Raw genomic sequence first — 15,212 nt, 5'->3', positions numbered from 1 at the left:
AATGATAATGATGATGAAGACGAAGAAGAAGAAAAAGAAGAAAACGACGACGACGACGACGAGAGTGTTATTGTTTTAGATTATAAGGACACATTGAAATTTTTTTATTGGATGTACAAAAATGTCGAGATGGCTACAGTTGGAACGTCTCTGGTCATAAGGCTGGTCGTTCAGCTCATGACCGACATAAAAAAGAATGGGTATTTCGTATAATCTCTTAACCTGCAAAAGATAACAGCTCATTCTCCCTAAATTCTTATCGTCTTAAGGAAGAAGTCACTGGAGAGAGTAGCCCTCGATACACTATAGTATAAAAATGTTAGGATAGTCACAAGAACGCATCTGTAGTGAACGATAAAAAGTCGACAACGAAAAGATATCAGGCACTTGAACACATCAATTCATTCAATCGACTTCAGTCATAAGATTTTCGATGAGGGCTGAATTCAATCGTTGATACAGCTTTAAATAATAGCCAAATCTCCTTCACTCTCTTGTTTAGACCAAAGTAATTATAAATATGCAAAAGAAAAAATGTTAAAAAGTTAATAAATTTCGATTATAAAAGTTGCAAAGTAAAATAGTCAGGGGAAGTAACTCTTAAAAGTATGTTGTCTCCCTTGAACATTATCTAACACTTGTAGATCAAGCATAACGTAGAAAGACAACAGCAAACACTAGAAACTACGTGCATAGTACAAAGTATAACACACAAAACCCCTGGAAAGCGAAAAATGAAAGAGCCATAAAAAGGAAAGGGTGCATAAGCATGCCAGGAGTAGTGCTGGTGAATTCCGGGAAGCAAGCTGTACCCTGAGTGCTAACAACTAATGTAGGTAGTTCATTCGATGCTTTGATAATACTTAGCGTGAAAAAATGTTTTGGCAAGTCATAGTTGCTGCACTATTTTTTGATTTTATAAGCATATCCACGAGTGATAGATGTATTGAATTTAAAGACATGGTCAAAGTTATTGTTGGAAAGATGATGGATAATCTTATGAGATTATGTCAAGACAGTCGCTGGACGTTGGAACTTGACTGTATCGATGCCAAAAGAAGCAATGCATTGAAGATAAAGTAAATGTCAGAAGGTATTCGTCTGGTTGTACGTCTCTGGACGGTAGATCAATATTCTGGACTAGATTGGGATTTCAAACTGGAGATGTAAAGTCTACGTGTGGACATACCATAGCCATACATAAATTTAAATAAATAGTTGATGAGTGGCTAACAAAAGTCTTACTGAGTGATGCTAAGACACTTTCGGCATTTTTGGTGATTTTTAGAAATGTGGTTCGCCCAAAGCAGATTACTGTTGACAATAATGTCTTGGCCAGGATCTTTCTGATTTGGCGGGCCCCACTTTTTACTTGTGTTTTATTTAGTGTGTTTTCTACCGAAAAACTTTCAAACTTCGTATACTTGTATATTTTGTGTTATAGAACAGATAAAAAAATTTGTATTCGAAGTTATTTCATGTTAAAAATTGTCATATTTCGGTAATTTCAACCAATCACTGACGTCTATTGAGGTGAAAACAATTACTGCTATGGATTGTCAACAAAACGTTGTGTGGTGTAATGGGATCTTTTCCCTTGAATAAAATTAGTGCCGTTGTTTGTCAACAACAACTATTGGCGGTATTGTTATTTATGACATCGTTCGTGCGTTTGTACTGGTTTTAGCTTTAGGGTTTTAGGGTTAGGGTTCGGGTTAGGGTTAGGGTTAGGATTAGGGTTAGGGTTCGGGTTTTAGAGCTAGTGTTAGGGTTAGCGTTATGAGTATTTTTGCCAAAATGCTCATAACTCTAGCCCTAACTCTAAAACCCGAACCCTAAAGCTAAAACCAGTACAAACGTACGAACGATGTCATAAATAACAGTACCTCCAATAGTTGTTGTTGACAAACAATGGCACTAATTTTACCCAAGGGAAAAGATCCCATTACACCACACAACGTGTTGTTTACATTCCACAGCAGTAATTGTTTTCACCTCAATAGACGTCAGTGATTGGTTGAAATTACCGAAATACGACAATTTTAACACGAAATAACTTTAAAAAGATAAAATTTTATCAATAACACTAAGAGTAAAAGATGTTTTATATGACACATTCTACCAGTGTCCCAAGTTTGAAAGTGTTTCGTTAAGAAAACAAGTGGCGCTCGCCAAATCAGAAAGATCCCTTGGTCACATTCACCAGCAGAATTCTTAAGGCTTGTATTGCAGAGGGAATAATTAAATTACTGTCCCCCCCCCCCCCCCTGCTAAAATGTACGAATAGTGGGTGCACAGAGCCAACAACCCATTGCTGATTGAGTTCAGATCAGATTGCAGGAAAAATTTGTAGCATATTGGATCCATTCTTTTTATCTCATGAAACTGTTTAATGTCCTCTGTTGATGCAGAATGAAGTAATTTATTTTCATAGCAGAGAAATGGAAGTTTAATAAAAGAAATTAAAAAAGACCTTAGGTATATTTTTAATTGTATCACTTCAGTGTGTGTGTGTGTGTATGATAGTGGTGGTTTCTTCATCATTATCATCGTCATCGCCGTTTAACATCCGCTTTCCATGCTGGCATGGGTTGGACAGTTTGACTGAGGACTGGTGAGCCAGAAGGCTGCACCAGGCTCAATATGATCTGGCAAAGTTTCTACAGCTGGATGCCCTTCCTAACGCCAACCACTCTGAGAACGTAGTGGGTGCTTTTACGTGCCACTGGCACGAGGGCCAGTCAGGTGGTTCTGGCAACGACCACACTCAACCCTATATACAATACAAATAAATAATAAAGAGTTTGTATATGAGGGTGTTAAGTAAACAAATACTTGGCTACTGTTTATGGCATTGTCCTGTCAAGCCCCACCTCAGCTGTGTGAAGGTGTTCCAATTATGACTATATAGTTGGTGTTTAAGAAATTTCATTCACAAAGCTTTGGTTACAACAAAGTGGCATTGGACATGAAACCAGGTGGTTGTGAAGCAAACTTCTCAACCACAATCCCTAGCTGCACTCATCAAGAACTCCTTAATTGCAGTGCCGGTGGCACGTAAAAAGCACCATTTCAGCGTGATTGTAACCAGTGTCACCTTACCGGCATGTAACCAATGTCACCTTACATGCTGGTGGCATGTGAAAAACAACATTTGAGCATGGTTGTTGCCAGTGCCACCGAGTGTGATCATTGCCAGCGTCACCGTACCAGCATATGTGCCGGTGGCACATAAAAAATGCCAAGTGAAGGAGTTTGCAATTTATATGTTAATAGATGAATTTTCAGTTTTATAGTCAATTACTTGTGGCCAGTAACATTGGAAGGGATTGATTGAATAAAAGATATGTTCCTCATTGTTATTTAATAAGGAATTGTTTCCAACAAAAGCACAAGGTAAAAATTTTGGGGTTGGGGTTAGTTGATTGCCCCGACCTAATGTGCTTGACTGCTATATTTTAATGACCCCAGAACGATGCACAGTAAAGTTGATCTTGATGGAATCTGAACAAACATGTATACATACACACACCAGTTTGATAGCATGTTAGGGACGCTCTCTGATAGATTTATGGTTGAGCCTGTGGCAGTGGAGACCTTTGGTGCTTTCAGCCCCTGGACATATCCCTGCTCACTGCTATCAGGACGGAGATGGTTATCTGCAAATGCAAGCCCTGAGAGTCGGAGTGGTTGTTCCAGCACACTTCCCTCACCATCCTCTGGGGGAACACTGTCTCCATTTTGTCTGCTGGGACCATGAAATGGTCTGAATTACAGGAAATCAAGAGAATCGAAGAATTTTGTAGCTTATTGCACAAACAAAGCACACATATTTTACACACAACACACACATAGTCTACACATAATAGACTCATTTATTGTACAAATAATACACATTTATATATTAAAACAATTTTTATTAAACAAAACAAAACAAGATTCTATACAAAGATAAATTAAATATGAAAACTTTGATTATAAAATATATTGAGTTATGGGTCGAGTAAGAAAATGAAGAAAATAAATTTTATTCTGTATAAATATTAGTTTCAAATTTTGACTCATGGTCAACAATTTTGGGGGAGGGAGTAAGTCGATTAAATCAACCCCAGTGCTCAACTGGTATTTATTTTTATTGACCTCAAAAGGAAGAAAGGCAAAGTTGACCTTGGCAGGATTTGAACTCAGAACATAAAGATGGACAAAATGCCACTAAGCATTTTGTCCTGCACAGTAACAATTCTGTCAGCTTGCCATCTTTTTCTGTATCAAATATTGCAAACTTCTCATATATCAACTGTGATTGTGAATAAGAAGTCCTTCCCAGGCTCTGTTGTGTTGATATAAAGTAAAGGCGGAGAGAGGTGGAGATTTTAGCAGCTTCACTCGTGGCAGTGGAATTCCCTGAAGTGTGAAGTTTCCCTTTTCTTCATGAGTGTTTTCTTTGGCACTATCATAAAACATTGGTGGAACAGCTTCTTGTGTCTGTAATTAACAAAACAGATAATCAGAGAACAGAATACAAATGTAAAATTACAGTAACATACTGAAATATGATAATTAATAATGAATATAAAAAATAGAGCAAGCCAGTTAGAGAGCATCTACAGGGTCATTCAATATAACAGCCAAATACACTTCACTAATACGAAAGCTAAAACACATCAGGTAATCAGATCATCAGTGTACATTACTCCTAATTGTTGTATTGTGATAATAGCAGACTGTCACTTAAGAAATGGCCTTCCAAGAGCTGGATTTCTGTCTACCTCATATATAAAGTTCCATCATAACACACCACCCGGAACATGTTGTTTTCCCAGAGTGAGATCCGTTATATTTAGGGTTACATTATCAATAACACGTTACTGTTACGATGCTACCTTCCCAGGATTAGATCACTCCAACTCATACATAGAACAACTATAATTAAGCATATCACACTTATGGGGCTGTTTAATTACTGATGTTTCTTTTAAGTTAAAAGTTCAAATTCTGATGAGGTAAACTTGGCCATTTATCATTCAAGGATGGGAATATGTGGGTAGGGGGTACTCGATAAAGTAATTACTTGTAGTTGTGGTTATTTAGCCTTTGGTCAACCCTGTGGCCAAACAACTGATCAAGCTAATCTATGATTAAAGGCTGTGACCATCTCATCTTCACATACATATGTGTGTACTTCTGTTTGTTTATGCTGGCATAGTAGGGTTGGGTCCATTCCAACATATGTCACCACTCCTGGCAGCTCCTCATTATTTCCTTTGTGAGGTCCAACATCCTGATATAAACACTCCACCACCTCTTCCTCCCTCTTTCTCTGTTGCAGACTCCTTCCATTTGGGTACCTTGATACTGTTCCCAAATGTCATCTTTCTATTTTAAAATATTTCTTGCTATGAAAACATCAATGAGAATACAAATTAACCCACCTTTGTGGATCAAAGAAGGTTCTCTGCCTCAAACATTGATGATGTCTTCTTGTTAAAGCCTTTTTAAAGATGCTGGAACTTCCTCTGATCTCAAGATGCAAAGATAACTGCTACACAAGAATAGCATTCATATTATCAACTGAAGCTGAGAGGGCCAAAAATTATTTCAGCAATTTTCAAGAGAAGCAAGAAACTGTTAGGAAGGATTCTGCAGAAGAGGATCTTGAAGGGTGGTAGGATTTTGAAGGGTGGATTTTGATGGTAGCCTATACAAGGCATATATAACTGATGGCCTACACTTGACAGGAGCTGAAAAACTAAGAGAAAGTCTAACCAGTCATATACTGGAGTCGATTCAACTGACTCGACATCCACCATGTCAAAATAATTTCAAATAAAGGTGATTTAAGGGCACAACTGTTAGAGCACCAGACAAAATATCTAGTTGTTTATGTTCTGAGTTCAATTTTGTCTACCATCCTTCCAGAGTTGATCAAATAAAATATAAGTCAATAACTGACTGTACTGAACCCCAACAAATTTCTGGTTTTAAGCAATATGTAGCATTGATATTATTTGAAAAGAAGGCAGCTGGCAGAATTGTTAGCAAGTGGCACAAAATGCTTAGTGGTATTTCGCCTGTCTTTACATTCTGGGTTCAAATTCTGTTGAGGTTAACTTTGCCTTTCATCCTTTCAGGATCAATAAATGAAGTACCAGTTGTGTACTGGGGTTGATATAATCAACTAGCTCCTTCCCCACAAAATTTCAGGCCTTGTGCTTAGAGTAGAAATGGATATTATTTCAGAAAAAGACAACCAAAACCCACCTACCTTCTTTTTAACAACTGGTTTCTTTTTTTTCTTCACACACACAATAGGAACGTCTAAACTGATGAGGTTTTGGTATAAAACACTATCAGGTTTGTAGTCCACTTTAGAAGCTGCCTGTAAACATAGAACAGGAAATTATTTTAAGTTTAAAAAAAAATTATAACTTTACCATCAACAAATTTCAATCAATATCATCATCGTGTTTTAATACTTCTCTTCCATGCTGGCATGACTTGGACAATATGATAGGATCTAACTGGCCTGAGGACTGTATTGGGCTCCAATGTTTGTGTTGACATAGATTCTGTAGCTGGATGCCCTTCCTAACACCAACCTCTTCACAGAGTATATTGTGTACTTTCATGGCACTAACACTTGTGAGATCACCATGCAGCTTGCATCTAAGATCCTCTTCAAGTAGATGGGATTATAATAGCGAGGTAAGCAGCTTTATGCTAGAGGATGAGAGGCTAAGGTATGAAAGAAAAGGCCAGAACAGAACAAATTTCTTGCTGTAGAGGAGCCACATGGCTACTCACATTATAGAAGAGAGGTTGTAGTAACTGGGGTAGAGCTGGACAGAGATAAAAGTGGTGTTGAGGTGTCAGAGTGGACCTGCATGGAATGGTGTAGTTTTCATAGATCTGTGTTATTTCTTTTAACTGTCATGTGCAGCCTTCCAGCCTGCCAGCCCTTGTCAAACCATCCAACCCATGCCAGCATGGACAACAGACATTAAATGATGATGATGATGATGATGATGATGATATATATATATATATATATATACACACACATACAATGGACTTCTTTCAGTTTCCAACTACCAAATCCACTCACAAGTCTTTGGTCAGTCCAAGGCCATAGCAGAAAAAAACTTGCCCAAGGTGCCACACAGTGGGACTGAACCCTGAACCATGTGGTTGGGAAGCAAGCTTCTTACTATACAACCGTGCCTGTGCCTGTATTGAATGACAACTTTTTTATTGACATTCAGTGTATTTAGGGTCAAATTATCCAGTATCTTCTTTTTTATTTAACATAGTAGAGTGTGATTTGAAGGAGGTTTAGCTGTCATTTCTAGCTGATTGAACAATTATGTAGTGGATTCCTCATTGTTTCATCCCAGATTTCAATGTCTGTAAGTATTTATTGCTTTTGCATAATGGAATACTATAATATAATGGTATAATGGAATGGTGTAATGGAATAATGGATTGGTATAGTTTAATGGAATACTGTAATTTAATGCTATAATGGTACAATATAATGATAAAATGGAATGGTGTATTATGATTGTATATGGGAATGATATAGTTTCTATAGAGCTATTTTCCTCCTAATTGCCATGGAGAGATATTAAAAACAGTGTTGAGTAAATATTTGTTATTTTTCAATTCTATATTTAAGAGATGAAGAATTATGTACATTATTTACATTTGATGGATATTTGTCCTCATCTTGTTTGTTGTTAACACGTTTCGGTTGATATACCCTCCAGCCTTCATCAAGTGTCTTGGGGGAAATTTTGAACCTGGGTTCTCATTCCTAAGGTATTTTTAGATGTTATTATTATTATTATTATTATTCAGGTCACTGCCTGGAATCGAACTCAGAATCTTAGGATTAGTAGCCCGCACTCTTAACCACTACACCATATGCCTGTGGGCATAATGTTTGTTATTTTTGCTATTGTTTAACCCTATGTCAGTCCTAATCAAGCAGATTTATGATCAAAAGAATTTCAGCCATGACCATCCAGTCTTTTCGCCATAATTGAAACTAGTATTGTACTATAACCCCATATTATGTAAGTGGAACCAAAATAATATCCAGTGTGTCCTGCCTTTTTAAAGATTATAGGGTGTAATTTGAATAAGAATTGGTTGCTATTTTTAACAGCTTATTTGTTGTTGCTGCTGTAGCTATTATTCAGTATCCATGGTTAATCATTTGGCATTAACCAAAGGTAAAGAAGTCATCAATCAAACAAAACATTTGATGGATATGTAGCAGGAATATGGACAGAGTTCAAACACCATCTCACTGTTTAAGAATTGAACCCTAATCATTGTGTTCAAATGTAAAAATAATTGTAATACAAAAATAGGATTTCGTTGAGAATTGATGAGGCCAACAAGCAACTAGCCATTAAGGTTTCTGGAAGATACATAAAGAACTTATTTTTTTCAGTAGCTGGCTGACCAGTAAAAATACAATAAACCCAGCAGAATCCTAACTTTTGTAAACAATAGATTGAGAAGTCCTTAACAATTTTGTCATTGACACCTTTTCTTTGACAGACCATGGTTATATATAGATGGTTTACTTGGTAGCTGATCAGTGGACCTGAGACAACTAAAGACAGCCTATTGCAGGAACTTATGCTACTCAACTTTGGCTCAGAAATTCAATGTCTTCAACAATCCACTATCATTGCTGATACACAGAACTTGCACAGTCACATATGAACCAATTCACTCGAACTAAACATCTCTTTCCTATCAAATAGCCTTTCATCACAGATATTATAAACAGTGGAAATCTTGTTATTAACATTACAAGGAAACATTGGACAAGTGTAGTCAGTAAAATACTATAAAGACATGATGTTCACAGTTGGCATGTCATTGATAAAAATTCTAGTTGATCAGGGTTGAGTTGGAGGTAACCTACAATAAGAAAAGCAGTAGTAAAAGGTTTCCTTCACTATTAGGATTACAAGTCAAACTGAAGTACAGAAAAGTACAAGGTGTACTCGAAAGTGGTTAAGTACAAGGCACGGCAATCACTGACAGTACACTAACAAGCAATGCAGGCATTAGACGTCTCTGCCTCATCTTTTAAGGTCAGATTTTCACAATTCATTTCTGAGGAGATTGGCCATTCTTCTTGCAAGCCTTCTTCAGTCCCCACCCACCTTCAACCTGGAGATCCAGTTTGAATCAGATTCCCTGTCAGACCCTTGGTATAGTAACTACTGCATATCAAAACAGAGAGGAGAGAGGGCAGTCTTGATGGATTGAGTGGTATAAGAGATGCAATTCAAAATACCTTGGTTAGGGCCTTGATATCCCTAGCCATTGCAGCATTATGAAAGCAAAGTCAGTTACACCAGAAATTGAACTCAGAACCTAAAAAAGGAATTTGACAATACACCCCCTGCACTCATGTGATTGTTAATTTTATTGACCTCCGAAAAATGAAAAACAAAGTTGATCGCAAAGAGATTTGAACTCAGAGTGTAAAGAGCTGAATTGAATGCTGCAAACCATTTTCTCTGATTCTCTAATAATTCTAGGCCAACACTTTCAGGACCCCAGTGTTCAACTGGTATTTATTTTATTGATCCCAAATGGATGAAAAGCAAAGTTGACCTTTGAACTCAGACATGGATGGAGGAAATGCCACGAAGCATTTTACCCAGCATGCTAACAATTTTGCCAGTTCACTGCCTTCCTAATAATAAAGATAATAATAATATTAATCATAATGGTTTCTAATTAAGGCACAAGGCCAGCAATTTGAGAGGAGAGGGAAAGTCAATTATATTGAGCCCAGGATTTGACTGTTTTTTTTTTTATTTCATTGACACTGAATAGATAAAAGGCAAAGTTGACTTTGACAGGATTTCAACTGAGAATATAAGGAGCAGCAACAAATGCTGCAAAGCATTTTCCCTAACAGTAACAGTTTTGCCAAACAACAATAACGATAACAACAAAAATATCTGGAACTTACTTTTTCGTTTATTTCTTTCTTTTTATCAATATTTAACTGGCGCTGGAGTTCTTTAATGACATGGGCTTCATCATTCCGTGCCAAAACATGAATTTTATGTAAAATGTGCTGGGAACTGTTGAGTGCAATAAGGGGAACATCAGTTACAGGACAACTGTCAGCAGGATGTGGTATGTTTGTGTTAAAACTTTGTTCCTGAGATGTAAGAGAAGACTCAGAAGTTGCAGCCACCTCACTATCATTCCTACAGAGCTCAGCAGGAGTACCAGAGCCACCACTACTACTACTGAACTCAGCAGGAGTACCAGTGCTGCTGCTGCTACTACTACTGAGGTCTGCAAGGGGATGACTTTTCAAATTAAATCGTACATTGGAATGTGATTTTGGACGGTTTGCTTCCTTACGCAAAATTCCTTTCTTGAATGGTGAAACCTGAAGATCTGGATCTGGAAGTATTTGAGATGGAAGAATTGTCATCTTTGAAGCAACTGGAGGCTGGCGTAGGACTATCTCATCAGAATTGGCAATCATGACAGTCCTGTGTGAGAGACAGGCATGGATTTGCTATTTACATTGAAGTATGCCTTCAGTAACAGTTGGTCAACAATGCAATGAGAGAACTGAAATAGAAAATTAAAAAAGCAAACATTACGACTGGGACACAATGTTGGTTCTTTGACAGACTACTGCAGTTATACAGAGATAACATAACCCTTTAGCATTTAAAGTGGCCATATCCAGCCCAAATATTCTCTCTGTTTTATGTTCAAACTGGCCATATGTGAACTCTCATACCAACCTTACAATATCATTCTTTAATTAACAGTTACCTCTTCAAAATCTCAAAGCTACAAGGTAAAGCATGACTAATACAAAATGTGAATAAATTAGCAATACATTTAACAAAAGAGTCTGAATGCTAAAGGATAAAAATAGTAGCTACAGAAAGGTCACCTGACTAGTTGATATCAAGATATCTCCAACATCCTTCGACCTCTCACTCACAAACATGTCTTCTTCTCTTTAGCTACTCCTCCCATCACCCATATTATGTCCACATCCCAGGTGTTATACTAACCATTATGTCCCATCCTTCCTCCCCCCATTATGACAATCCTCTGAAATTCTTTCCCTGTTCATGTCATCCCTATAATAGTTCAAAGAGAACATCAATAATGTTGATGTTCTTCATCAGTCTTGGATAGTCTGTCAAGGCCATGGACACTGCCCCTTTGACTGGGTCAAATCAATGAAAAATTTGCAACAACACATACAAATAAGTAATTTCCTTATAAGTAACCACAAATTTTGTCACTAACAAGATTATAAAAGGCATGAATATCACAACTTGAAATTCAGCTTCCTTTACAATGTTTTTTATACTAGTGATTGGCTTCTTTACATTTAATTCCTTGCGCATGTATGTGATTTTAATTTGACTATACCTACTGCTCTTGTTAAGTCACGGCCAGCCCTAATGAAGTATATTTATGACACCTAGGTAGGCAGTAGACCACCCAGTTGAGATTACAAATCCAATGCTCTAAATATATCATATTTGTGTGGAGGGCAGTTTACAACACGCACTTCAACATGGAATGGTTTATCACACAGGCTGTGAAATAGTGACTGCAGTGCACTGGTGAGAGGATGACAATCTACTGGATTGTTCCTTTTAGATGAAGTTTGCAATGAATGCATATGTAGCAGCACTGTCTCACAACACACGGATGCACAAAAGGAACTATGTGCATCAATATAAGAATGCAGAAATTTACATTTTATATATAAAAAAAAAGTAATTTGTAACAAATTAACCCTTTAACATTATAAATCTATACTACTATAAAACATGGACGCAATAGATTTTCTTTCAAAATTTAAATATTCTTTCTACTCTAGGCACAAGGCCCGAGATTTTTGGGGAGGGGAGCAGTCGATTAGATCGACCCCAGTACGCAACTGGTACTTAATTTATCGACCCCGAAAGGATGAAAGGCAAAGTCGACCTCGGCGAAATTTGAACTCTGAACGTAAAAACAGACGAAATACCTATTTCGTTATTGCCCACAAGGGGCTATACACAGAGGGGACAAACAAAGACAGACAAACGGATTATATCGACCCCAGTGCGTAACTGGTACTTATTTAATCGACCCCGAAAGGATGAAAGGCAAAGTCGACCTCGGAGGAATTTGAACTCAGAACGTAACGACAGACGAAATACCGCTAAGCATTTCACCCGGCGTGTTAACGTTTCTGTCAGCTCGCCACCTTGTAATATTTTAATATTGTACATAGATGGAATGACGTTCGCTTCTTGTGCTAAAAAGGTAACATAGAGAAGACAAGTGTATCTTCATATTACACTGTTTAAACAACGAGAATATTCAATAATGACATTAAACCGATGGCGCAAATGCAGTACTGTGAGACCTCAACCTAAAATAAATATTGAAAAATTACTATCCCAGCCTGCAAAAGTCGTCTCAAAATTTCGATTTGTGTCCGCAAACTGGATACGACGGTACCCTCCCGCCAGCTTCATCTTTAGACCTTCTCCAACTAAACACGGTGATGACGGAATGGCTACATCCATTTTCATATTAGAAAAGTCATACCTGGCAAGAATATAGAGTCTTTAGAGAAAATTAACAACTCAAAATAACGTTAAAAGGTGTACATATGTGTGTGTACAGAGGTACACATACAGTCATATATGTAGTGAACACGATCATTCAAAATAATGCAGACTCAACTCGTCAAAGTAAGCAATTGTTGTTGAACTTTTGTTGTTGAATACACACACTCTTTAACGAGATACAAATGACAAATTCTCTTAACATCAGCGCAGTCTTTAAAGCTACGGGCACACGGAACAGTTGTCCGGGAGATCCCACGGTTTTAGGGGTTCAATGCTAATCTATGTATATTGTGGCCCCTATCAATAGATAAATAGTATAGGTCCCAGGGTATATTGTTTTTAACAGGAGTCTATAATGTTGTTTTAGACGGCTCTCCAGCATAGGTGGTGGGGGAAGAAAGAAAAAAGACAGGGTGTTGATAGATTAAATGCTTCTGATCACAAATTTGTGCGATCAGGACTGATCTGTGACTAACCACACAATTACAGTAGTTATTTGGTTTCTTATATCACACCAGCGACGTACAATTTATATGCTTGTACACGACCCCGAAAACCCAAAATATTAACGGTGTTATGTGTCTGTGGAGTAAAAACAAATCCTAAAATTACATTAAAACAGCTTCACATACAATGAACAGAATGAATAAATAAATAAATAAGGGGAAAAAAAATGAGTAAATTAAGAAATTAAGCAAAACACCATCGGACAGCCACACCGACAAGCATAATATATATATATATATATATATATATATATATATATATATATATATATATAGAGAGAGAGAGAGAGAGAGAGAGAGAGAGAGATGTAAATACATATAAATAATAAATATATTACATGTTTGGTAGAAGAAAGAACATGAGTATATATCTAAATAATTTTGCTTTTATTTTTAAACATCAGAAAGTTAGAAACGATTGCTAAGTGCCATGACGAAACTCTCGGCCTCTGCCGATTAAGCCGATTAAAAAAGTAATATATTTATATAAATACGTGTATGTACGAAGTAGATATAAATATTTACCGAAGACAACATACAAACAGGCGCGCGGTTTCCTTGACAGCTGTCACTGACATGCGCAGTGAACCGGAAGAAGATAACAATTGACAAGTGGGGGGGCTTCTCTTTGTTTGTTTGTTTGTTTGTTTGTTTGTTTGTTTGTTTGTTTGTTTCTTTCTTTCTATCTACCTTCTTGTCTTTCTTTCTTTCTTTTTCTTTCTTTCTTTCTTTCTTTATTTCTTTCTTTCTTTCTTTCTTTCTTTCTTTCTTCTTCTGTCTGTCTTTCTTTCTTTCTTCCATTCTTTCTTTCTTTCTTTCTACCTTCCTTCCTTTCTTTCTTTCTTTCTTTCTTTCTTTCTTTCTTTCTTTCTTTCTTTCTTTCTTTCTTTCTTTCTTTCTTTCTTTCTTTCTTTCTTTCTTTCTTTCTTTCTTTCTTTCAATTATTTAGTTCTGTGTCTTTTTGCTTGTATTACTGTCGTTGATTGAATAGTTAAGACGTTTGTTTCGTGATTACTGGGTCACAAGTTCGATCTCATGCGGTACCGAGCAAGCATCTCCTACCGTAGTCTGATGTTGATTCAAACTTGAATGAATTGAGTGACGGAAATCAGGAAATGGAAAGTGTGTAGAAGCCTGTGTTAGACAATTTACCATTAAAAGTTTCAGTTGATCATATCACTCCACCCCCAGTCTAAACCCAATGATTCTCAACCATTTTTTAAATATCTATGGACCCTTTTGATAGCTATTTTATTGTGGTGACCCCCATCCCCTAGCCATTCATTGTTTAAAAATTAGTTTTATAGATACTTCTCTCAAAATTCCTATTTTATTTATCACACATTAGCTTATGCAGGCTGAACTATGTAAAACGTTAGAGAAAAAAACCTGTTTCTTGCATTAAATATATCTAAAGCAAAATCTTTCATAGACCTGTAGAAGTTGACGAGATCTCGCTGTTTTAAAATGGTGTTGGCTTCTTTGTGCTTCGCTAAAATACTATTGTGGCCCAGTTATTTACTATTTTGCTTGTGTGCCCTCAACCCAAATCTTATATGAATCGCAAGGGGTCATATGAACCTCGGTTGAGAACCACTAGTCTAATCAGATGTGCCACAGAGTCATTCCAACCATCCCCGCCCAAATTTCTTCAGATCTTTTATGTTGTTTCCAGAAACGGAGATAATGATTTTGCAAAGAAAGAAAGAAAAAGAAAGAACACTTCCTCTTCCCTTCAATTTATTTTTCAGCAGCTTTTTTTTGTTTTTTTTCTGCGTTTGTCGAGCCGTAATTTCCATTGTTGGAAACGGAAATGAAAGTCCATTTACCGAACGACTACATAATACTTTAGGGAACATAAAATATCAAACGTAAATGGATCATGGATCTCCGTTGCTTTCAAGGATGAATATTGAATTGTTCCACCAACTGAAAGTCCTGGGCATTGAACTAACATGTAAGTAACTGAGTATATAATGTCCTATAATGATCTATAATGTATTTCTCTGGTCGAATCAGTACTGGTAGAATCCACCCAACGGGCTTGTACATAATT

General features: G+C 36.9%; 1 protein-coding gene across 2 annotated transcripts; it reads right to left on the bottom strand.

Annotated features, from left to right (window-relative positions):
- Window positions 1-3,896: 3,896 nt before the first annotated feature.
- Window positions 3,897-13,784, bottom strand: LOC106867378 (uncharacterized). 2 transcript variants are annotated; one of them, XM_089361620.1, is made up of 4 exons: window positions 13,696-13,784; window positions 10,007-10,626; window positions 6,266-6,379; window positions 3,897-4,485 (listed from the first exon to the last, which is right to left on the bottom strand). In XM_089361620.1, the coding sequence occupies exons 2-4, from the start codon at window positions 10,535-10,537 to the stop codon at window positions 4,294-4,296; spliced, it is 837 nt and encodes a 278-aa protein (XP_089217746.1). In that variant the 5' UTR covers window positions 10,538-10,626; window positions 13,696-13,784; the 3' UTR covers window positions 3,897-4,293. The 2 variants fall into 2 exon arrangements, with proteins under 2 accessions (XP_089217746.1, XP_014767721.1); XM_014912235.3 differs by having other exon boundaries at window positions 13,682-13,774.
- Between the last annotated feature and the right edge of the window lie 1,428 nt (window positions 13,785-15,212).

This window comes from Octopus bimaculoides, chromosome 13 (assembly GCF_046866305.1).
Source record: "Octopus bimaculoides isolate indiv1 chromosome 13, ASM4686630v1, whole genome shotgun sequence".
NCBI classification, from domain to species: domain Eukaryota; kingdom Metazoa; phylum Mollusca; class Cephalopoda; order Octopoda; family Octopodidae; genus Octopus; species Octopus bimaculoides.
The sequence above is the reverse complement of the archived record's forward strand: the minus strand, read 5'-3'. Positions and strand labels throughout refer to the sequence as shown.

Bases quoted from the DNA above. Each gene is read 5' to 3' on its own strand.
- LOC106867378 (XM_089361620.1), bottom strand. From the start codon at position 10,537: ATGATTGCCAATTCTGATGAGATAGTCCTACGCCAGCCTCCAGTTGCT. The intron at 6,380-10,006 runs GTAAGTTCCAGA...CTATGTTTACAG, and splicing joins AGAAAGAAATAAACGAAAAA to GCAGCTTCTAAAGTGGACTA. The intron at 4,486-6,265 runs GTAGGTGGGTTT...TGTTAATTACAG, and splicing joins AACCAGTTGTTAAAAAGAAG to ACACAAGAAGCTGTTCCACC.